At 33.3% G+C, this 25,157-nt stretch overlaps 1 protein-coding gene across 1 annotated transcript; it reads right to left on the reverse strand.

Moving 5' to 3' along the window:
* Positions 1 to 16,737: 16,737 nt before the first annotated feature.
* On the reverse strand, positions 16,738 to 17,706 carry LOC120076728 (cation/H(+) antiporter 4-like). The gene is made up of 3 exons (XM_039030628.1): positions 17,618 to 17,706; positions 17,413 to 17,516; positions 16,738 to 17,321 (listed from the first exon to the last, which is right to left on the reverse strand). Exons 2-3 carry the CDS (start codon positions 17,453 to 17,455, stop codon positions 16,738 to 16,740), a joined length of 627 nt encoding a protein of 208 aa, XP_038886556.1. The 5' UTR covers positions 17,456 to 17,516; positions 17,618 to 17,706.
* Between the last annotated feature and the right edge of the window lie 7,451 nt (positions 17,707 to 25,157).

Genomic DNA, 25,157 nt, shown 5'->3' on the forward strand with positions numbered 1-25,157 from the left:
GAGGTTCCAACTTTTTGGGATTTTTCATTAGCACATGAGTTGGACAACAAAATCTCGAGGTGTTTCTATAGATGCGATGAAATGATTTTTTGCTTGGTCTCTTTAATTATGTAAACGCATTGGTTTGTCTAATCAAATTCAATTGTAAGTTTAATTAGAGTCTTGGTGAGTCTAGGGTCAAACTTAAGGATTTCTTTCTAAAGATGCGATGAAATGCTTGTTTTGATCTTAAAGTAACTTTTTGTCAATAATGAAAATAATTGGTTCTATTCTATCACTATTACTAAAATGCGTGAAAGGGGGTGTGATGAGTAACATAGTTAAAGGAAAGCAAGATGTGGAGAGAACTGTAAGATTCCAATAAATGAAATATCTACTAATACTTCCTAAGCAGTGCATATACCACATGTTCAAGCCACTTACTCATAATCACAAGTTATACTTCTCGGTGCATTTAGCCACAATATCCTATTTCTAGGACGCATGCAATGTCCTTCCAGATTGCAATGGAAACAAATTCTTTTTGCATCCTTGGCCTTCTTGTTCTACTGGGCAGTAGGTGGTGGGTTAACTTTCCCTTTTTCACCTTTTTTCTTCTTCCACTTTTTGTGCCGGATAAGGGAAGGCACAGACTTAATTCTAGAGGTCGAATCTCTAAGAACTTTTCAAAGGATGAGGCAACATTTTCCTCACCCTTCTATTCCTTGACTTTCATCAAGGTCTGGAAAGTTTGTAGCTCGTTGAGCAAGGTGGTCAGGTTGTAGTCGATCCTGTTTATAACAAATTGCTATGAAATTGTAGGAAACTTTTAGGTAAAGTTTCCAAGATGAAGTTAACCTGAATGGCCTCATCAATGATAGACTCATTCATTTCAACGACGTTAAAGTGGACTATCATGTTGAGAATATGTTCTCGAACAAATTCCCTTCTTGCATACGGGCATTGAAGATTAATTTAAGAGTGTCATGCCTAAGTTGTGCGGATGGTTGTCCGAACATTCCCTGCAGGGACTCCATGATTTCACGGGCAGTGTGCATGGGCTCATGCTTTTTGGCCAAGACTTCATAAATTCTTGCCAAGATATATGCTCGGGCCTTTTCATTTGCCCATACCCAACGCTCATATGTCTCAAATATTTCAAACGACATTTGGAGTTGGGACTGGAGGACATTCCTCCACCAGGACAAATCTTAAGTCATTGATGATCAGAACTGTATTGGTTGTGTTTTTTCAGGTGATGTAATTATCACAGTTAATTTGTTGGCGGCGAGCATATTTTATGTTGCAGAAGTCATATTGATAAAATTCTAAAATATACAATTTATTTATATTAGTAATCTATGCATTGCCCAGTTTGAAAAACCAATCAAATGTAGCAAAATAATTTAATACACCCTATGTGACATCTATTTTGCAATGATGTTTCAGTGAGGCAGGGTAAAAGCTACCGTAGGGTGATCAGGTACCTCTTCACTGAAATGAGACCATCTCAACCAATATATTGTACAACTCTTTGTTCTTATAAATATCAATCACCATTATTCGTTCCATAAATGTTAAATAGCTTAACATTTTCTTGTAAATGTAACCCCTCATTTTAGATTCTAGAGTTCCGCCCCAATGACCAACCGTAGGGAAAAAAATGATTGAGGAAAATACTAAAGCAACTATATCTATTTCTGAAGATTGAGTAAATGGTCATGCAAATACCATCTGTAAGGGGACACAAGTAAAGGTGCCTCGAGGCCGAGTATGAAAATTTACTACAAACTAATGAGAGAGATTGTGGGATGTGTTGACACACGTTCCGCTCCCACTTACTATAAATACTCTCTCCATTCACTTTGGTATTGACCTATACAAACACCAACAGTAGGGGAACATAAACAAAGGTGCCTCGAGGCAAAGTATAGTTCTCACGGTATGAATTATGAGGGAGAAACGTGAATTTTTACTAAGTGATTATTTAAATTTGCTCAAAAGTAACACTTACTTTGGATCGTTAAACAATTTTGATTAATGTTTATTAAACATTTGAACAAACTTTAATCAACAATTGCATGCTTGCAACAAATCTATCTAATTCACTTTACCTAGCCCAGTTCTTAGGTAGGGGTGTTCCATTTCCATCAACTTAAATACTCCTGCCTAGACAGAACTAGCCTTATACAAAGTTCCCTTATAGATACATTTGCTACAATTTTAATCTTTTATTAAAACCAATTTAATCCTATTAAATTGATTAAAAAGATTAAACTAATTTCTAATCTTATTAAAAATGTTGTGAACTTAGGTCTATGTGAATCATATTTTAAACTATTTAAAAATTGATTTGAACCTATGTTTGCATGCAATTCTGAATTATTGATTTTAATTTCTAATTTCATTTAATTATAACTGTTATAAAATAAATGAAACAAATTAAAACCATGTATTGCATTTAATGACATATTTAGTAAAATTATTATATTTATAAAATTATCTAGAGTAGTGTCATGCTCCATGTAATCTCCATTTCATTACTTAACATACATAACAATTATATACTAAAGTAATGAAATAAAAATATTAATATTCATAGATACATCCAACTATATATTATAACTCTTATAATATAAATGATGCATGACAATGTTATTATGCATGCAAACATATATTATAACACTTATATTATATGTGAAGGGAAACCAATGACGGTTTCGTGGCGGAAGCGGGGATCGATCCCAATTTTAGTTTATAGAATTCCAAATTCCAAAATGATACAAAGAGAGGAGATTATGCATAAATAAATCTATATTTTACAACAAGCTTCTTATGGGAAAATGGGGAAGAAATATTACATATCCTTGAAGCCAATTTCTTCACGTTTCCCTCGAACGGACATCGATCTCTTATCTGATCTGGATACCACCACAACTGGAATCTTCTGTATTCTCAAGGGTTGAGAATATGGCAGGAGTTGTAGGCTCTACATAATATTTGGAAGAAGGGAGAAGAGATTGAGAGGGAGAGAAGAAAAATTTCTTCTCTGTAAACTTTTGCAGAGAGAGTATGAGATTTTTTTTTTCTTCAGATCCTATAAATTGGAAGAAGATGATTGAATCTGATTTTTCACCACCTATTGTACATAAAGTGCCGAAAGAATTAGGGGAATGGTAACTCCCTCCCTTTAATTAAAATAAAAATTAAATTAATATATATATTATATATATATATATATAATATAATATAATAACCACCTTATTACATACATATATACTATATGATATATGAAATACAACCTATAACCTACAATTTTATATTGTATCAAATACAAATATAATCTATAGTTTTATTTTCTCTCAATATTACATTATATTTAATATAAATCATATTTATACTAAATTCAATTATATGAATCTCATCCATATAATTAATATTTGAATCATATTTAAAATTTAATTCCTCTCAACTAATTATGGTATTTAATAAATCATATTTATATTAAATTTAATTATATGAATCTCATTCATATAATTAGTATTTGAATCATATTCAAATTCCTCTCAAAATACTTTATACTATAATGTATCAAATACATTATATTAATTATATCACATATAGAGGGGATCTTATGGACCTGTAGATTTAAACTCCAATGCTACTTGGATAATTAACTAAACTCTTTAATTAAATTACCCAACTTCCATTAACTGTCGGTCACTCCACTACAGACCGACAATTGCACTATTCACACTACAGATATATTTATGTGTTTATTGGATATAACCAATCAGCAGGGCGATGACCCTTCACAAATTACTTGTAAGTATAGTTGGGCCACAATTTCCGTTTTGCCCCTGTAGTTACACTAACTTCTTAAGTACCACTGATTCATCTAATGAATAATAAGTCATAGTCCAACTATGACTAAGTCCCTCTCGAGCCAAGAGAGGACCACATTGTTCAAGCCCCGGAATCATCCCTTAAGAGATTAATTTATCTACTTACCCCAACATTAGGGAATGAGTGAATTCCGTCTTGTGGAGCTGTGTTCCCAACTTCCCAATCAGATAAATCCCCAAAATGGTCGGCTTATTAAGTTGGCAATCTGGCCACTCTCACCCATACAAATCAAATGACCGCCTTCATGAGCAGGAGGTCACAACTCATTTAAGATTCAGGTCATGTCACCTATGGTCATCCGAGTGAAATGTAAGTCTCTATTATTAATGGTATTATATAATGAGACTAACTATTTCGTGATCCGGTCTCATACAAACTCTGTGTATAGGATATCCCCGCTCACATATCTCCATATGAATGATCAAGATTAGACCATTCGTAGCACTTTACAGAAATTGTAACATCTACAAAGTGGGTCATATCCATAGTGTCACCAGGATAAGGTACCAAGCCTTATCTATCTACTATAGACCATTTATGTTATTATTTAAACAAAATCCACCTGTATGTCTCTACATACTTATTTAAATTACATAAAATAACATAGGATATTTAAACAAAATCCACCTGTAGTTTATTGGATTAAGTGTATACACATAAAATAACGATTATTTTATTAATAACAATTTGTTTATACAATGTTTATAAACTACGAGAATACAAGATATTTAGGACACCAATCCCAACAATATGATGCATGAGCATGCTATAAAATAAATCATGCAACTATATTATAACATTTATAATATTCATAATGCATAATTAATGTATAATCTATGGTGGAAATTTACTATATAACATACATTATGGCATATATTAATAAAATAAACCATACATCAAATGCATAATTTAAATAACAATTTATGGACAGGGATTGGACTCGTAAATCATTAATTAAATTAATATAACCTTTATATTAATAATGGAAAAACTAACTATTACATCAAATAATAGCTAAACCGGTTCAAAACAGGTGAACCAGATCTTGAACCGTACAAACCGGATTGCCCAAAACTCGAACTGCTAGACTTCACAAACTGCTTGCGAATCTCGTGAAGTTTCTGTCTGGGAGCGTCGCAATGCTATGAAAAATCATCTCTGTCTGATGCATCACAGCGTCGTAACACTAGGGCACAACATCGTGAAGTTATTGTATACTCGTTTACTGTACAAACGCAAACTTTTTCATTTCTACTCTAATTTGGGCCTCGTTTTCTCCAGAAAACCACTAGAATCAGCATGAGCAACTCAACAATGAATTATAGACTCAATTGCTTAATTAATTCTAGAAAAGAAAGGGCCCTTATAAACCAATTTATGAAATTAAAGCAATAAAATCTAAAGCCCAATTTTGAAAACATCCATAATTCACATACGTTCATCAACCATCAATGTAGTAAATGTACAAAACCCACCAACGGATCTGCATTTTAATTCTATAAAATTTAAAAACTGGGTATTGGAACTTGACTCTTATACCAATTGAAGGAACCGTGAGGTTCGTAGAGGAAGTGGATCATCCAAATTCCCAATTTTACATAAAACTAAAACGTATATAAAACCTAAATCATGCATTCTAAAAGGAATTTTACAGCAGGTTCTAAAACATTACAAAGAAGAGAAATAGAGATTTGGAGACTTACCTCTTGAAGATACAATCTTCACGAAAATCCTCTTCTCTGCTAATAATCTTTTGGCTTAAACTCTCAAACCAAGAATCGTAGAATAAGCAAAAAGAACACCGCCACATATTGAACCATTTGTATTCTCCTTTCGGTAGAGAATCAAACAGGAGGTGAGGATTCTGTTGGTTTCTAAGGGATAGTTTTCTTGAGAGGAAATCTAAGAGAGGGAGTTTTTCTAGAATGTTGTTCTGTCATCTACCACCGAAATCCACAAAAGGAAGAAGATGATATCTCTATCTTCAACTTCCACGTCCTTAGAGAGAAAAATGGAGGAGGGAGTTAGAAAATAACTCCCTCCATTTAAATTTCAAAAATAAATTAAAACCAACTTTAATTTATTTTATATATATATATATATAAATATAATAACACACACATTAATTATACATTAAACACCTTAATGTATAACATATATATCATACTATATTTTATATCTAATATAACATATAATTTATAGTTTACACTATATCAAATATAATAAAATTTATTTAAATTTTCTCGATAATTCATGGTATTTAATATTAAATTTAATTATATGAATCCAATTCACATAATTAATATTTGAATCATATTCAAATATTTATTTCTTCTCAAATAAAATTTATATTATAATGTATAAAATACATTATATTAATTATATCACATATAATTAATTTAAACTAATTATATCACATATAATTAATTTAAACTAATTATATCATATATAATTAATTTCCTCAACTAGAACAATTCAAATTAATTCATAGTTAATTCTCAATAATCCCAGTTGAGCTACAGAGGGGATCTTATGAACCTGTAGATTGAAGCTCCAATGGTTCTTGAATAATTAATTATACCCCTTTAATTAAATTATTCAACATCCATTAACTGTCGGTCACTCCATTAAAGGCTGACAGCTGCACTTTTCACACTACAGATATATTTCTGTGTGCATTGGATATAATTAGTCAATATTGCGATGACCTTTCACAATTTGCTCATAAGTACAGCTAGGCCAAGAATTATCGTTTTTCCCTCGTAGTTATCTAACTCCTTAAGTACCACTGATCCCTCTAATGAACAATAAGTCATAGTCTAACTATGACCAAACCCTTTCGGGCCAAGAGAGAGTGTGGCGCCATATTGTTCAAGTTCTGGAACCAGCCTTTAAGGGAGCAATTTATCTACTCACCTCGACATTAGGGAAGGATTGAATTTCATCTTGTGTAGCTGTGTTCCTAGCGCCTCAATTAGACGAATTCTCAAAATGGTAAGCTTATTGAGTCGACAATCTGGTCACTCTCACTCATACAAATTAAAGGACCGCCTTCATAGGCAAAAGTTCACAGCTCACTTAGGATTCGAGTCATGTCACCTATGGTCATCCTAGTGAAATGTAAGTCTCTACTATTAATGGTGTTATATAATGAAACTAATCAATTCATGGTTCGATCTTATGTAAACCTCTTTAGAACACTCCTGCTCACATGTCTCTATGTGAATGATCAGGATCAAATCATTTGTAGCACTTTACAATAATTGTAACAACTATAAAATGGGTCGTATTCGTAGTGTCACCAGGATAAGGTACCGAACCTTATCTACCTGCTACAGACCATTTAGGTTATCACTTAAACATCATCCAACTGTATATCTCTACATACATGTTTAAGCTACAAAAGACAACCTCAGATATTAGTTTATTGATTTTGTGGGTTAATGCTACTAAATGTCGAATAAAATATCTTGGATTTTATTAAATAAATAAACCGTTTGTACATTACAATTACAACTACAGGACCCACGAGATTTAAGGCATCAACCCCAACAGTATGTGTATCTATAAAATCTACAAATGGCCATTTATTTATAGAAAATTTTGGCAAGTAGGAAGTGACACACTTGAACATTATGCATAGGTAGTTGAATGACTCATGGCCAACATGTAGTAATGAAAAAATGACACTTGGCATTGGACACTAAGCATGGAATTAATGGGCATCTATTATTATTGTAATGGTATTTATAATACTTTCCCTTAGATGTCCATTATATATATGAAATATGCCTTATTAAAACCTTACTAGGAAAAAACCCATGGAAAAAAAAAGTTCCTAGTGAAGGAAAAATACTACATATTTCATATAATTTATACTTTTAAAGGAATATATTTGCTCCTCCTCGTGACAACATTACTTAAGATCTTTGAGTCGCCGCATTCCAATGTTGTGCACCAATCTTTTAAAGGTTACGGTAGGTAATACTTTTGTAAATAAATCTGTTAGATTATCTTTCGAACAAATTTGTTGTACAATGATGTTGTCATTTTCTTCAAGATCATAAGTGTAGAAAAGTTTCGATGAAATATGTTTTGTTCTATCTTCTTTAATATATCCTCTTTTGATTTGTGATATTCATGTTGTGTTGCCTTAGTATAATATCGTTGGAAGATTTTTACTAGAAGACAAATCACATGTTTCACAATGTGTTGAGTTATTGATCTTAGCCATACACTTTCTCGATTAGCCTCGTGAATTGTAAGAATTTCAGCATGATTTGAGGAAGTTATTGTTATGCTCTGTTTCACTGATCACCATGATATAACAGTTCCTCCACATGTGAACAAATAACCTGTTTGAGATCTAGCTTTTTGTGGATCAGATAAAAATCTAGAATCTGCATAAACAACTAGATCAAAATATCAAAATTTGATTTATTTCAATAAAACAAATCCATATCAATCATTCCTCGGAGATAACAGAGTATATGCTTAATTCTATTCCAATGTCTTTTAGTTGGAGAAGAATTATTTCTTGCTAATAAATTTACTGAAAATGCAATATTTGGTCTTATATTATTAGTAAGATACATATAAGTGTAGCAATTGCACTAAGATATGATACTTCAAGACCAAAAAGTTCTTTAATATCATCCCAAGGTCGAAATATATCTTTCTTCACATCTAGTGAACGAACTTCCATTGGAATGTTCAATGAATGTACTTTTTCCATATATCTTTTCAAAACTTTTCCTGTATAAGTTGACTGATGAACAAATATCTCATCTATTAAATGCTCAATTTTCAAGCCAAGAAAAAATTTTGTTTTTCCAAGATCTTTCATCTCAAATTCTTTCTTAAAATATTCCATTGCCTTTGAAAGCTCTTCAGGAATTCCAATTATATTTAAATCATCAACATATACAGTTATAATAATAAATCCAACTGTGATGTCTTTATAAAAACACATAGACATATTGGATTTTTTTTGATATCATTCTTTAAACAAATATCCATTTAGGCGAGTGTACCACATTCGTCCTGATTTTTTCAATCCATATAGCAATCACTGTAACTTTATCGAATACAATTCTCGAGAATTTTATTTATATGTTTCAGATACCTTAAATCTGTTGGGGTTGATGCCCTACATCTCGTAGGATCTTGTAGTTTGTAAACACTTGTATGAACAAACATTCTATGATTTATGATATATGATATTTTATTCACATTGTCTATGAAATATTTGATATTTTACTTGCATTAACCACAAACCAATAAACTAAGATTCATGGTTATCGTTGTAACTTAAACATGTTCAAAAATATCCATTTGTATCCCAAAAGTTTGACACCTTCTGGTGTTTAGATTATTAGTCCAAAAACTCAAAATTTTGAAAGTGAGTTTAATTTTACCTCGATTACTTCTTTCCACTGAAACCAATCTTTTTTATGTCGACATTCTTTAACAAATTTTGGTTCAAAATCCTCATTTTCATATATAATATCAAGGGAAATATTACATGCAAAAATGTTGTCAATAAATATTAGTTCGGTTCCATTTTTTTCTTGTCATGACATAGTTTATTGAAATCTCATTATTATCTTTAGGTATTTCACCTTCCTCATTAGTCATGTCGAGGATTTATTCATACGTATTTACATCCTCAACCAAGTCTTTTTGACTATTAATTATTTTTTTGAGGATTTTTATCTTTAGAATCCACTGGTCTACCATGCTTCTAGCATGTTCCAGATTCATAGCGACAACTTGATGTGTTGGGATATCAATTTTCGATGGAACATTTGCAGCTGGTATATGTGACTTAGTTACTTTCTTTGCATCTATAGATGCATCTGGTAACTGATTTGCTATATTTTGCAAATGAATTATCTTCTAAACGCCAAGTTCACCTTGATCTGTACGGGGATCTAAATGAGACAATAATGATGCATTCCATATAATTTCTTTTTTCAACTTCTTAATTCCTCCCCCTAATATTGGAAAATTTGTCTCACTAAAATGACAATCAACAAATTGTGCAGTAAATACATCACTCATTAAGGGTTCAAAATATTTGATAATGAATGGATAATCATATCCAATATATATTCCTAACCTCCTTTGAGGACCCATCTAAGTACGTTGTGGTGGAGCAATTGGAACATATACTGCACAACAAAAAAATTCTTAGATGGAAAATATTTGGCTCATGGCCATAAACTATTTGTAATAGTGAGTACTTATGATAAGATATTGGCCTAATGCGTACAAGTGATGCTGCATGAAAAATAGCATATCCCCATACAGATGTATGGAAACTTAGCTTGCATAAGCAACGGTCTAGCAATTAACTGCAAACGTTTTATGAATGATTCTACTAAACCATTTTGTATATGAACATGAGCTACATAATGTTCAACACTTATCCCAATTGACATACAATAATTATTAAAAACTTGAGATGTAAATTCACTAGTATTATCAAGATGAATGGTCTTAATTGTATAATGAGGAAATTGTGCTCTTAACTTAATTTGATAATAAGCACACATGTGACCATCTACTAGATACGTCTATTAATAGCATAAAATATCTAAATGGTCTATTTGGTAGGTTAATAGGTCCACATATATCACCATGAATTCGTTTTAAAAATGTAGGTGATTCAATCCTCACTTTAGCTGGTGATAGTCTAATTATCAATTTTTCTTGAGAGCAAGCATCACATGATAATTCATTAAATTGAAGAATATTTTGGCTCTTCAATGGATGTCCATTTCAATTCTCAATAATTCTCCTCGTCATTATAGATCCTAGATGACCCAATCGGTCATACTAAATTGTAAATATGTCTGGATTCATAAACTTCAAGTTCATTGATGCGTATGTTTCAATTTACTCGTATATGAGTATAATATAATCCAAAAGATAAAGCAGACAACTCTTCTAGTATATGTTTTTCATTTGAGATAGTAGATATGATATATAGATATTCTACATTATTCTTACTATTAGTCTCAATATGATAAGTATTGCAACATATATATTTAAAACTAAGTAAATTTTTCTTTGATTGACTAGAGAACAATGCATTGTCAATTGTAAATTTTGTCCTTCTATGTAAAATAATATTTGCTTTTCCAAAACCTTCAATCAGGTTTACAGAACTTGATATCATATGGACTTTTGTTTCCAACATTATTAGTTTGGAAAAATATTTTCTACTTGTAAATATTGTATGTGTAATAGCACTGTCTGCAAGACATAGATTTTCTTTACTTATTTTTTAGTCACCCAACATATGAAAATGATCCAGGTTTCTTCATTGAAAGAAAATAATTATAATAAAAAAACAATATTTGGAATATACAAAGGTAAACATATACTAAGACAAAAAAAAAAAAAAAAATGAAGATAAAGAAGACAACAACATTAAATCTAGATATTTTCAAAGTCAAAGGAAATATTCGATATTCTATCAATTCTGTCAGTTTTCTCTTCAAGAGATTCAAAGAAGTCTGCCACATCCAAATTTGTCATATGGGATGGGTCAAATATGTCATTATCCTGGTATGCAAAACTTGCTTCCACATTTTTCTCTTTTTTCTTTAGGGAGGCTTGATAGAGATCAACTAAATGTTTTGATGTAGACAGATACGTGACCAATGCCCAGTCATTCCACATTAGAAGTATTTATTTTCAATACTTGTTGAACTCTTATCTTGTGGAATTTTTCCTTTGTGATTATCATTTTGTGTGGTTCTTTTGAAATTTGAATGATTAAAACGACCACCACAAAAATAATAATTATTTTTTTCTCTGCCATGGTCACGACCTTGACCACGACTTCGACCATAATTATTATTAAAATTCACAGCATTTTCTTCAGGGAATGGTGTCATTCCGGTTGGTCGAGATTCATGATTTTTCATTAATAACTCGTTATTTTGTTCGACCACTAGAAGACATGAAATTAGTTCAGAATATTATTGAAAACCCTTCTCTCGATATTGCTACTATAGGAGTATATACGAGACATGAAATGTAGAATATGTCTTCTCGAACATATCGGTATCAGTAATTTTCTCTCAATATAACAACAATTTTGAACTGATTTTAAATAATGCGGAGTTGTAATCCCTTACTGATTTGAAATCTTGTAGCCTCAAGTGCATCCACTTATAGTGAGTTTTAGGAAGAATAACTGTGTTTTTTATGATCATACCTTTCTTTCAAATTTTTCTACAAGATACAGCGATATTTTATTGTAAGATACTCTATTTTTAATCCCTCGTGGAGATGATGACGAAGGAAAATCATAGTTTTTGTTTTATCTTAACTGGATGTCGTATTTTTTTCTTCAATAGTCTCTCCAAGATTCATAGCATCCATGTAGATTTCGGCATCAAGCACCCATGACAAATAATTATCGTCGTTAATGGACATCTATTATTATTATAATTATAATATTTATAATAATGTCAATTTTATTATGTTTTCGAATATTTTATATGATTTAGTGCTATATTTTAAATGCATTATTTATGTCAATTGATATACCAAATATATATAAAAAAATATTAGTTAATCTGTTATATTTTCAAAATTATGATATGATTTTGATGATATATCAGTTAGATTTAATTTGGTATATCGTTTGTATACGAAGTATACTTTGGACCGATATACTATATTTAGAGAGGGAAAAAAAGTATATCAATGAATGATATACTTAAAATATTAGATCGGTATTCCAATTGTATGTTAGTATTAATTCAAAATGCATTTCAAGTACATTATTGTTATGTGAATAGTATAGTATCATTTATTCAAAATACAATACTAAGTATTCCATTGGTGTATTAGTAGTTTATAAATACTCATTCAAAACTTAAGTATAAGATAACATTAATCTATCTATTAATAGTCATTAAAAATTTGTATCAAATATATCATTAGTATATCAATAGTTTTTATATTCATTCTAAATCAATTTCAAGTATAACATTCGTGTATCAATAATATATCAATACTCATTCAAAATTTAATTCAAATATATCACTAGTGTATTGGTAATATCTGCACTCTTTCAAAATTCATGTAAAATATAATATTAGTGTATTAATAGTCATTAAAAACTAATTTGAAGTATATCATTAGTGTATCAAAAGTGTATCAACATTCATTCTAAATAAAAATTGAAGTATAATATCTGTGTACCATTAATATATTAGTTTTTCTAAAGAACTCAATTGTTCAAGTATATAAGTAGTATATTAACATCCCGTTCATGATTCAATTTCAAATGTAATATTGGTATTTCAATAATCGACATTAATAAGTTGATATATATATACTCTAAAACAAATTAATAATGATTTTAAATTAATTTGACAAATATAAATGACATACTTTAAAAGTATATTAGTTGATTGATATATCTAATATAATGTATATCAATTGAGTCATATACCTGTATCAAATACACTATCAATATTAGCAAAAATTTGCTATTCTTGCAACTACCTTGAATTAAATAAATGAATTTATATGAATGTAAAATACAAATAAACACACCTATCTCTGCATAGGATTTACTCAAAAAATTACTAATACATTTCATGTATGGTTTCAGTTGGCATATGTTTCTTCTCTGGAAACAAAAACCTGTTTTGAAAGAATATGTTTGAATGTGTTATGTGATTTGTTGTTGTAATACCAACAAAGAAGTTCCAGTGTTGAAGTCAGCTGAGGCAATCAAATCTCCAAGATGTCCAAGCTCTGGATATTCATTCCATTTATCGAGACCAGCAGTTTGAGGTGACTCTAAGCCATTGCTTCTTCCTACAATCATAAGATCAAACATATCTACTATTTTTCTAAGTATGAATACTGTTTCTTGTCCATCTCTGCAAACCTCCTCTTCAAACACAACTCTCTCCTCTCCTAAACAATTTCCTTTAAAATCTTTAACAACCTCTTCATCCATTATATGTTCCCAACTGTTGTCCAACTTTGATCTATTTTCATCTTCTAGTGGCGCTAGCAGTCGGAGCACCATTAGCTCCACTCTCAAGTCATTTACCATGCGTTTTGCATATGATAGTGCCTCCCTATCATCCTTCCCTCCCAAGAAAATCACACATACTGAGTATCTACTTTTAATTCTCGATGACAACGTCCTTGCTCCGGTACGCCCTAATTTTCCTCGGTCGACGAAGATGCCAACTGAACAAGGAGCCCTTTCGAGGACATTGTAGTTCAATGTCCTGATCTTGTTGTCAACTTTGTCAACAAAACCATCCATGGTCCATGTTACATGGAAAGGAAGTATTATAAGTGATGCAACCTTGTCGAGTGCCAATGTGCGTACATCGTTGTGCATGACCATGCATGGTGAGACCGCAGTGAAGCATTCGACGTACACCGTCCCTTCATTCACTCTCTCAAATCAACAAAAATATTGAATAATTTGTCGGGAGTAAGAGTGGTCGTCGAAGGGGTTGTTCTGCCATTTGTGTGAAATGAAGATGGGAGTGATCCGACCAGGGAGCTCGATGAGATGGAATATATGAACGGCGATTGGGTTCTCGATTGTAGGGCACGAGAGATTCAAAATATGAGCAATGGCATTAACATTTTCCTTCTGATGAATGCAGGCGAGAATTTGAAACTTGTCGGAGTGGCGATTCAAATGCATGATGTTCCTATTTTGATAGCCGGCATATTTCCTTGAAGGATCATACAGCCCTTGCACTGCAATTGGCATCACGGTTGCAAAAAATAATACGCAAACAATGAAGCATCCAAAAAGGTCATTGTCAACAACCTGTATTAAATGATTGAAATTCCCACATTAATCCAAGCCAAAACACAGAAAAGAAGTATATACATATATACATACATGGTAGTCAATGGACGTTGTGTAGAAAAACAAGTCCACAGGACCTTTGCAGCTGATAATGAGAGAAAGTGCCAAAGAATCCTTGAAGGGCAACTTGCAATACTTAGAAGACAAAAAACAAGCTACAAATTTGACAGTACAGGCCACACAAATCAGAACTATGTTCAATTTAGTGTAAGGAGCATCAAATGAAATGTTTGACAAATCAGCTCTCAAAGCACAGGTGGTGACAAAAATAGGCATAAACACATGTTCAACAAGGCACTCAATTTTATTCACAAGAGTTGATGCTAAAGGCGCTCCATCAGGAATAGCCATCCCCAAAAGATAAGCCCCTAGAAGTGAAGGTTGACCTGTAAAGTCCCCAAAACAACATATAAAAGAGCTGAAGAAACAACCCCTTCAATATAACAGCTCTTCACTGGCATTCCTTGAGGTGTTTGTTTGATGATCCAAAACATTGCAGGTCTAATCACAAAGAAAGCCGTAAGTATGAGCATTATTAAGGCACCCACTTCAACTGCGACTCTTGAAGGGTTTACTTGGTATTGTATGTGTTGTGCTTTTATGATCAGAATGAATGTACCAAAAACGTCAATGACCAAGGCAGAGGAAAGGCCTAATCGCCCCACTTCCGAGTTCATAATTTTAAGCTCAAACAAGTGAAGCAACAACAGCAAATGAAGTCATCCCATGAAAGTTAATCAACATGGTGAGGAATCGTCTTTGTTTGAATGTTACTTGCCAGTCTTCATAAAGTCTCGTCAAAAACATATTTTTAACCAATGTCTCTGTGATTAGAGGGAGTAATAAAGCTGAAATTCCAATGAGAAATGCTGTTTTTCCTGTTTTTATTGTCATTCTTAAATCAATTTTTACTACACTTAGAAATATGTATAATGTGTACCCAACATCTGCCAGTAATCCAAGCACCTCTTGACTCCCCACATTCAGATGCTTTAGTTTTGCTTCCTCCCATTCGTTCCATGACCACCCGAACGCCAATCCGACCTGATATTCATTCATGGATTAAATTAAACCCTTTACATAAGAAAAAGGAAAATTATTTGGAAGTTGTTTTATACTTACAAGAATTTGACAGGGAATCTTGGAGATCCCTAAACGCTTGAGAAAGTGATACGTAATTGCAAAGCAGAAACAGAACAAAATCAACTGAAGCTCTAGAAGAGGCAAAGAATTCTTCAACCACCATTGAGGGTCATTAAATTTAACCCATAAACCATTTGAATTTATATAAGGTGGAAGATCTATACAAATTGTACTTGTCGTATTTGAATGCAACTGTATCATCTTCTCCCCCATCACAATTAGTAACCAACAACCAAAATTTTGGTTTTGCTTTCAAAATAATATATTCAACATGTCTTTTTTTTTCTTCTTTTTGTTTATATAATTTTCTTTTGTCTTTAAACAAACATGAAAGTTAAGCAACCCAAAAAAAGCCCCTTCCAAAAAGGGATTTGACAGTTCTTTTTATTTTCCAACTAACAGCCAGAAGGGTTCATCTTATATGTCTGTTTTTAACAGATCTCATTAAGAAATATAGCTAAAACATGAGGACATGTGGTTATGTTTTTATTTATCCCCTTGTTGGTGACAAATATAATCATCAGTATGGTTACCCCTTTTCCACCGTTACATGTATGAGATTCAAATATCTCGAAATTTTATATTTAGTGATCATTAAAAACTGTAAATATTTTAATTACATTGTCACGTGACGCTCTTGTTAAATCATTTGTCTTTTTTTTTTTTTTGTGGTACATTAAATTAACCAATATCTATGGATTTGTCTATCATAATGCCATATAAATGAGTTAAACTGAGAAGATAAACTTTCCTTTCATTAACTTATAAGATGTTTATAAAGTTAGCACACCACTGCAAAAAAATTGGATCATGAACTTAGGAGGATATATTAGTTATTTCTGTTGTTGTATTACCAAGACAGAAGATCTTGTGTTGTTATCTAGTGATGCAATCAAGTCCCCAAGAACTCCAAGCTCTGGAAATTCATTCCATTCACTAAGACCAGAAGTTTGAGGTGATGATGATTCCAACCCTTTTCTTCTGCCTACAATCATAAGATCAAATACATTCACCATTTCTCTAAGTCTCAATGCTGTTTGAGGTCCATCTACACTTATTTCCTCTAAAAATCTCACTCTCCCATCTCCCAAACATGTCATTTTGAAATCTTTGATAACCTCTGAATCAAGCATTTTCTCCCACTTACTTGTCCCCTGATCTTCCATACAACTCCCAAGTTTCAGCACTGTTAGTTCAATCCTTGTGTCCTTTGTTAAACGCTTTGCAAATGAAATTGCCTCTCTGTCATCATTCCCTCCCATGTATATCACACATACTGTATACTGACATTTCACTCCTGAAGATGCCATTGAAGGAATGCTTCCTAAATGCCCTTTGTCTACTAAGATGGCTACCGAACAAGGCGCTTTTTCAATCACACTGCAATTCAAATTCCTCATTGTGTTGCCTTCTTGGTCTGTAAATGAATAATTGAATCTTAATTATTTGATTTGTTGGTCTGTAAACGAATCATTGAATCTTAATTAATGAATAAGAACAATGTATACCCAAAATCTGCAAGTAATACAAGCACATCTTGACTTTCCACATTCAAAACCTTTGTTTTTCCTTCCTCTCATTGATTCCAACAACATTCAAAAGCCAATCCAATCTGTAAAAGAAAACCCATTTAAGAAAATGAATTGAAATTTAGGGAAGAATTGGAAGTGGTTTTTTTACTTGCAAGATTTTGAGAGGAAAGCTTGGAGATACCAAAATGCTCGAGGAAATGACTTGTAAATACCAATGAAAAACGGAACAAAATCAATTGAAACTCAAGAAGAGGTAAAGATAACAGATTTTTAATTACCTTTGTGACGTGATGCTCTTGTTAAATAATTTGTCATTTTTTTTGTGTACATTAAATTAACCAATATCTATAGATTTTGTTACTACAGATAAATGAAAACAACTTCAAAGTGAATTAGAATCAGTTACATACAAGCTGTTCTTTATATACATTTTGTAATTACATGTGTACAAGCAAGAAAGTGAAAAATTATAGAGTGATCAAGAAATCTATCAGACTTATCTTGTAATAATCTTTGTACTCCCCGAATAAGAAAAATCATCAAGCTTCTCGCATGGACGTAGGCTATTCCTTGCCGAACCACGGTTAAAAACATCAGTGTTCATCTTTCTTCCCTGACTTCTCTTTCCTCTATTGTGTACCATTTAGCCATCGATCGGTGTACCTCAACACTTCCATCGTGTATAGATCCTCGTCGCACTTCGAAACCTCAATCGTCTAGAGGTTCTTCAGTAAAGCCATTCATCGTCTAGACTAATCTTTCCCTTATCTGTCTAGACGACTCCCTACTTTACCTCCAATCGACTAAACGACAACAGCCACCATCGTCCAAGCGAATTTTCGGCAGCCTTCTCTCCTCAGGTTCTCTCTTTTATTTTCTCTCGTTTTCTCTCATGCAAAACAAAGAAAGAAAAGGAATAGTCATTTAAAGTCTTCAAATTCTTAGAAGTGCATAACTCTTCTCATCTCGACCATCAAGGTGTAAGGTGAAGATTATTCTTCACACGGATTGTGCTTTCAGCACGCTGGTTGAGTTCAGTGTTTTTCTTCAGGTGGTTCTAGTTTTTCATCGTCGGGCTTGCGTTTTCATTAAGCCCAAAGATCAATTTCAGTTTTAAGTTTGCATGATTATCTCAGCTAATTTTCATATCAAGCCCAAACAAGTGGTATCAAGAGCCTGCAAGAAAACTTCAAGATTAGTCAAGATTCTAAAGAAGCATAAATCTTGGAGACTTTTTCAGACAAAATTTTGAAAAACAAACATTGGTAATAGCAAGCATTGACATTGAAAATTTTGATGGGAAAGGAGATTTTGGCTTGTGGAAAGCCAAGATTCAAGGCCATCTTGGGACAAAACAATGGCACATAAGGCCTTTGAGGATCCAGCCAAGCTCCAAATCACTTGGCAACTCCGAAGAAGAAAAAAGAGAACATGAGAGCTAATTGATCATGGTACATCTTGTTTTAAATTTGTCTGACAGTTTCTAAGACAAGTAGATTCGATCAAGAAACAGCCTTCAGATTGTAGAGCATAGTTAAATGAGCTTTATGAGACTAAAAATCTGCCCCCAATAGCTTTTCCTATGCGAAAGGTTTTTTTTACCTTCCAAGATAAGTGCTTCTAAATCCTTGACAGAGAAACCTTAGATGACTTCAAAGGATAATACTGAATTCAAAGACTCAAGGAGAGAGATTAGGGTAGATAATGAAAGCCGATTGTGCTTTCTAACTCATTGTCGGATTCCTAAAAGATGTAAGACTTTACCCTAAATATGGAGAGAGGACTCCTAACTACTGATATTATCATTCTCAACTTCTTAAAATCATAAGATGGAGCTTCTGTGACTAGCAAGGAAGCATAAGCCTAGTGTTTTGAGGGTTTTATTTGGTAAGTCAAAGCAGGAAATAAATAATGGAAAAAGGGAAAACAAAACCAAACAGAGAGGGAAAGAAAACATCCAAGGTTAGATGTAATTTTACAAAGAAACTTCAAAGTGGCAAGAATGAGCAAAAAACAGACAACAGACCTTAACAGAGAAGTGCCAACCTAATTAGCCAGGTGAAGCCTCAGTTTGGGAGAGATTCTTACTTCTTTTCAGATCCCTTTATACCTAAAAATTGGAAGGCAAATAAAGAAACTAATAAAGAACCTAGATTTAGGTCTGTCAGACTCAGGGCCTTCTCTATCCACATGACACCCTACAAAAGACTGGTTTCAACTTATAGAGAGTTGGATTGGAGTTCTGTTCTACAGGTAATATAACTCAATGTCCAGTGGTTGGAGGAATTGCTCCTGTTTCACTTAAACTTGTAAAGAAACAGACAAAACTATTGAGGTAATGTCCAGACATCGTGCCTAAGCTTGAAGAATTAAATTTGTTTCACTTAGCATGCCTCAGATTCTATATGGCTGTGAATAAGGGGAAGAAGGCTATTGGCAAGATTTAAGCAACAATAAGCCTATTCTCAGAGGGGTAAAGCAATTAATAGGATGTATATGTTGTTCAAGGAGTTTAGAAAATACACTCAAACCTTTGATTGTGACTCAGAAGCAGCCCAACTGAAGAGATCTTTGCACAAAAGAACTCTCACACATTGGTAACCAAAGGTCTACAAGTGTTGCTTAGTCAGGAATTCATACCCTAAGGGAATTCATCAGAGCCTATCCTTTTGTGAAACCATTTTGTATTATAATACAATACAAGTTTTTGTTGAGCTCAGACACAACCAAGGCCCATCCTTGACTATATGCCATATCGGACCTTTAGCGTCCTCACCTTTCCAATTCCTTTAGTGGAGCTAGGTATTTCTTACCTTGTATGACTAATTCTAGAAGTGTTGGATCTATTTCTTAAATCTAAGGATTTTAGTCATTTTGAAAAGTTCAAAGAAGGAAGATATGGGTGAAAATTATTCTAATTCGTCAATTAAGTGTCTAAGAATTGATTAATGGGCTTGCAGTTACTGTGCAAGATTTAATGCTTTTGTAGACGGCTGATTACTAGACACAAGACAGTTAGGTAACACCTCGTATAAAATGGGGTGGCAAAGAGAATTGAATAGAAACTATAATGGAACGAGAGTAAGGGAAACCTTATTGCAGATGCTATACTTTCCTGAGGAAATTTTGGAACAGAAAGCAGCCTCATATACTGTCTATTACACTAAAAAATGACCCCCATGCATTTCTTAACCTTCTTCAACCCCTGAAGATAAGGTGGAGCCTAACATCCTCTAGCCTAAATAACTAAGCGTGTTTAGTTGCACTGGTTATTTGTATCAGGACGTAAGGAAATAGCTGGCAGAGCTTGTGAAATGTATGTATCTTAGGCTTCACAGAAGGTAGTTCAAGGTTTAGATGTGACCCTACAGGAGAGAGATGTATAACCAGCAGAGATGTTGTTTCAGGGAGGAATGAAAACGTATATGCAGGATCTAACTCTAATGGCTAATCACTCAAAAGGAAAAATGACTAAATATTTGAGATGGTGCAAGTTCTTAACCCTATTCTGATCCTATCCAGCTCTGAATACCTTTTGATCAACTACTTCAGTCTTGAAGAAAAGTTTAGAAAATGCTTATTACTGATCCCGAGCAAGAAGACAGGATTGAGGGGTTACAGCCTAGCTAGAGATAGGTAAAAGAAGAATTATTGTGCCACCTTCAAGGTATGATCTGATTCCTGTTCCACTACTGAAATCACCTTTTGATCACTACCTCATCTTGAAGTAAAGTAGAAAAATGTATTACTGATCTGAGCAAGAAGGAACAGATTTGAAGGGGTTACAGCCTGCTAGAGATAGACAAGAAGAATTATCTGTCCACCTTCAAGGATATGATGACTATTAGCTTTTAAAATTCTTTCGATTTTATTGTAATGATTCAAACCTCAACCTTTGAAGAAACATGAGCTATCCTAAAGCTAAGTGTGTGATAAAAGCAATTGAATGAAAGAAGTTGATATCACTAGTAAGAAACAACACTTTGGATGTTGATCACCTTTGCAAAGGTTGCAAAGCCAATTGAATCCAAATGGGTGTACAAATTGAAGAAGGTTCCCTGATGATCAAGGACCTAGAATATAGCTAGGTTGTAGCTTAAGAGTTTACATAGAGGTCGGGTTATTATTTTCAATGAGATATTTTCTCCAGTGTGTCAAGCAGACTTCTATCAGACTATTTTGTCTATTGTGGCTCAGGATAACTAGAGTTGGAAGAATTGATGTTTAAAACAGCTTTTCTTACATGGGCTTCTTAGAGGAAATTATCTATATAAGCTGGTATGAGGTCAGAGGGAAATAAGACTATGTTTACCTTACTTAAAAGTCTATCTATGGCCTTAAACAGTCCTTAGGTGCTGGAACAGAAGATCTAGTGACTTCTATGCAGAAAAATGGCTTTATAAAAGCTCCTTATGACAGTTAGTGTTTACATAAACATATATCTAATACTCATCCTATCTACTTGTTATCTATGTGGCATGACATGCTAATTATAGAAGCAACTCAGAAAGAGTTAAATAAAGTTCAAGATTTTATTCAAGTAAGAATTTGAAATGAAAGACAGGGCAATTAAAAAAGAATACTATAAAGGGAGTCATACCAGAGTTCCATGAGCTGATTCAGATCGCTCGATTTCACAGTGACCGAAATACAATGATATACATTCAAGACCATACAGTTATGCACATAATATAATTATCGCATGCCAGAAACAAGATAAATAAAAGGAAAGGTTCCATAACAGTGAAGACTTTCTTCGATCTTCAGAATTCCCAATGCGCGGATCCTCTAATAATCTACAACACCTAGCGAGAATCCCGACTGCAACAGACATCATGGAAACACGAACGCTAGGAACGAGACACCCACCACTAAATTAACCCTGAGGTGATTCTCGGGCAGTGAAAACCCAAAGGGTTTGGGCTTTGGTGAATGTTGGTAAAAGAGGAGGCAATGGTCGTGTAGATGATAAGATAGTGGAGATAAAACAGGTGTGCTTATTGTATAGAAGAAGTGCTTATCGCAGTAGAGGAGCTACACCGATCCTTGTAGAAAATTAACGATTGTTTAGAAAAGTTATATACGATCATTTAGATTAAATTCAATGAGGTAGACTATCCGTTTAAACGGAGAAAGGCAAAACTATCGTATAGGCTATCGGGCAATCGTTTCACGAATTCTTTTATTGGGCAGTAGATGAATATTAAAAATGCGAGCGAATGTAAAATGAAAACCTCTTTTTCATTTTTATATCTGTCGGTTACCATAACCAACGTTGCCCATAAGTAGCACATTCCGAACGTTAGAAAAAAATTGGTTAAATACATATAATTTAATCAATCAATCAATTAAATAAATATAATCACATTATATTTTTATATCATATAGTTTGATATCACATAATTCTACTATTAGTATTTTCTCTTCTTACTTTGATATAAATCATATTTATATCTATATTTCCTCAAAATAATGTATCTCATATATTTAGCCAATTATAATTCATATATATAATTAACATCCCAATTATATATATATAATTGGGAATCTTCCTCCTTGTCAATTTAACATTTCAATTAAGTTCAAAACACTGGTTTTAACTTTATCTAAGTCTAACCCAGTGGGACCTAATGGATTGTTGGCTCAAAGCGTCCAAACGTACATGAATAGTAACTAAACTCTTTAGCCGACGAGTCACCATCCGATTAACTGGTCAATGGGATTCACTATAAGACCCATAGCTGAACTTTCTTACCACCAGATTATTTTTGTGTCCAGTCGGACTATAACCGAATCATGAGTATGATATCTTCACAGATGCTCGTAAGTACAGCTGGGCCCACTTTACCATGTTTCCCTGTAGACATCCTCACTTCTTAAGTACACTAATTCCTACTAAATGAACAATACAAACATTAGTCCACTATGTGTTTACACTCTCTAGGGCCAAGAAAAGATGTGTGGGCAACATTGTTCAAGCCCCAGACATAGCTATTTAAGACGCATCTATATTTCTACTTTGCCCTGCCTCAGGAAGAGAGTGAATTTCCATACTTGTGTCAGCTGCAGTACCCAAATCCCAAATCAAACAAACCTCACAAATGGTAGGTTTTGAATCGCGACCTGGCCATTCGCACCCATATAAATCAAAGGAACCGCCCTCAATGAGGAGTTCCAAACCCACTCAACATTGAGTCATTTACTAATGGTCATTCCTAGTGAAGTGGAAGTCCTTTGTCCATGAATGGTGTTATTATAACGAGACGTTTAACACTTCGTGGTCAGTGTCTTATACAAACTTTTGTTATCTAGGAGCACCCCACTCGCCATGTCCCCAACATCAATGATCAGGGATCAGACCATCTGTGACAAGTCATAACACTTGTGACCATTTCACAAAGCGGGCTGTGTCCGATAGCGTTACTAGGATAAGGTTTCCTGTTCTTTATCCATTTTACTAAAAGACCATTTTGGTTATCACTCAAGGACATGAATCAATTGTATGTCCATCACATACATGCTTGAGTTACATACAGATAACTAGGATTTATGTTTATTGGTTTGTCGGTAAAGCAATAAAACAATTTACCAGAGCAAATACAGATGTGAACTAAATATTCATATTTTTGAACACACAAGTGGTTTTCGTACATAGTGTTATAAACATACAGGACACGAGAGACCTTTAGGCATCAACCCCAACATAATAGGCATTGAAATAATCAGAAAAAAGAAAGCAAGTATTCTAAAGACATGATCAGTCATAGTATTACCAGAATTGCTTAAAGAAGTATCATATACAGAGAGCAAGAAATCAATATCTACTCCTATGCTAACCATATTTCAAACTCTCAGCAAAGAATTTCACCTAAAGAATCTGAACATTGAACATCAAAGGTAATGTTCAACTATCCCCATATTCTCAAGTTGTGGGAAAGCTTAATGTATTAATTGTCTATACAAGCCGAATATTGCCTATGCTACATCTGTGAGATAGATACTATGGTTAATCTGAGGTAAAAGCACTAGGAGGCAACTAAGTGAGTAATGAGGATCTTAAAGGTACTTTCTAGTGCTAAAACTAATGTACAACAGCTTCCAGATAGAGACCAGACTATTTGGTATGTTGGACTCTGACTATGTGGAGATCTAGACAAGAGAAGATCCTTATCAGGCTATATCTTTCTATATGGAAGGATGTGTCCTAAGCTGGAGGCACATTACCAATCAGTAGTAGCCTTTCTACTACTGAGGCAGAGTTTATGGCTCTTCTAGAGAATAGTAAAGGAAGGTTTATGGCCTAAAAGGGATCTTCCTATGTGATTTCAGATCAAACAGATTACAGTGAAAATCTTTTGTGACAATTCAGAGCACCATTATAATTTATCTAAGCACCCACAGTACCACAAAGAACAAAACATATAGATGTTAAATATTATTTCATTCTAGAACAGATAGAAAGCAAAGCAAGTTGAAGTTCTAAATACATACCTCATGAGATGCTGACCGACATGTTTTGACAAAAACTATCATTCAGCTCAAACTCGAAGTGCCTTATATTATAGGGTTTGAGATGAGAGACAACGGTTAAAGAAGAAGACAGTCAGTTCAGAGCAAGCTGAAGAAACCACTGAAGTTTATGTTCAAGGTGGAGATTGTTATTACAGATGTAAATGAAAACAACTTTCAAGGGTTTTTGTAGAAATCAATTCACATACAAG

This window comes from Benincasa hispida, chromosome 1 (genome assembly GCF_009727055.1).
Source record: "Benincasa hispida cultivar B227 chromosome 1, ASM972705v1, whole genome shotgun sequence".
Classification (NCBI taxonomy): domain Eukaryota; kingdom Viridiplantae; phylum Streptophyta; class Magnoliopsida; order Cucurbitales; family Cucurbitaceae; genus Benincasa; species Benincasa hispida.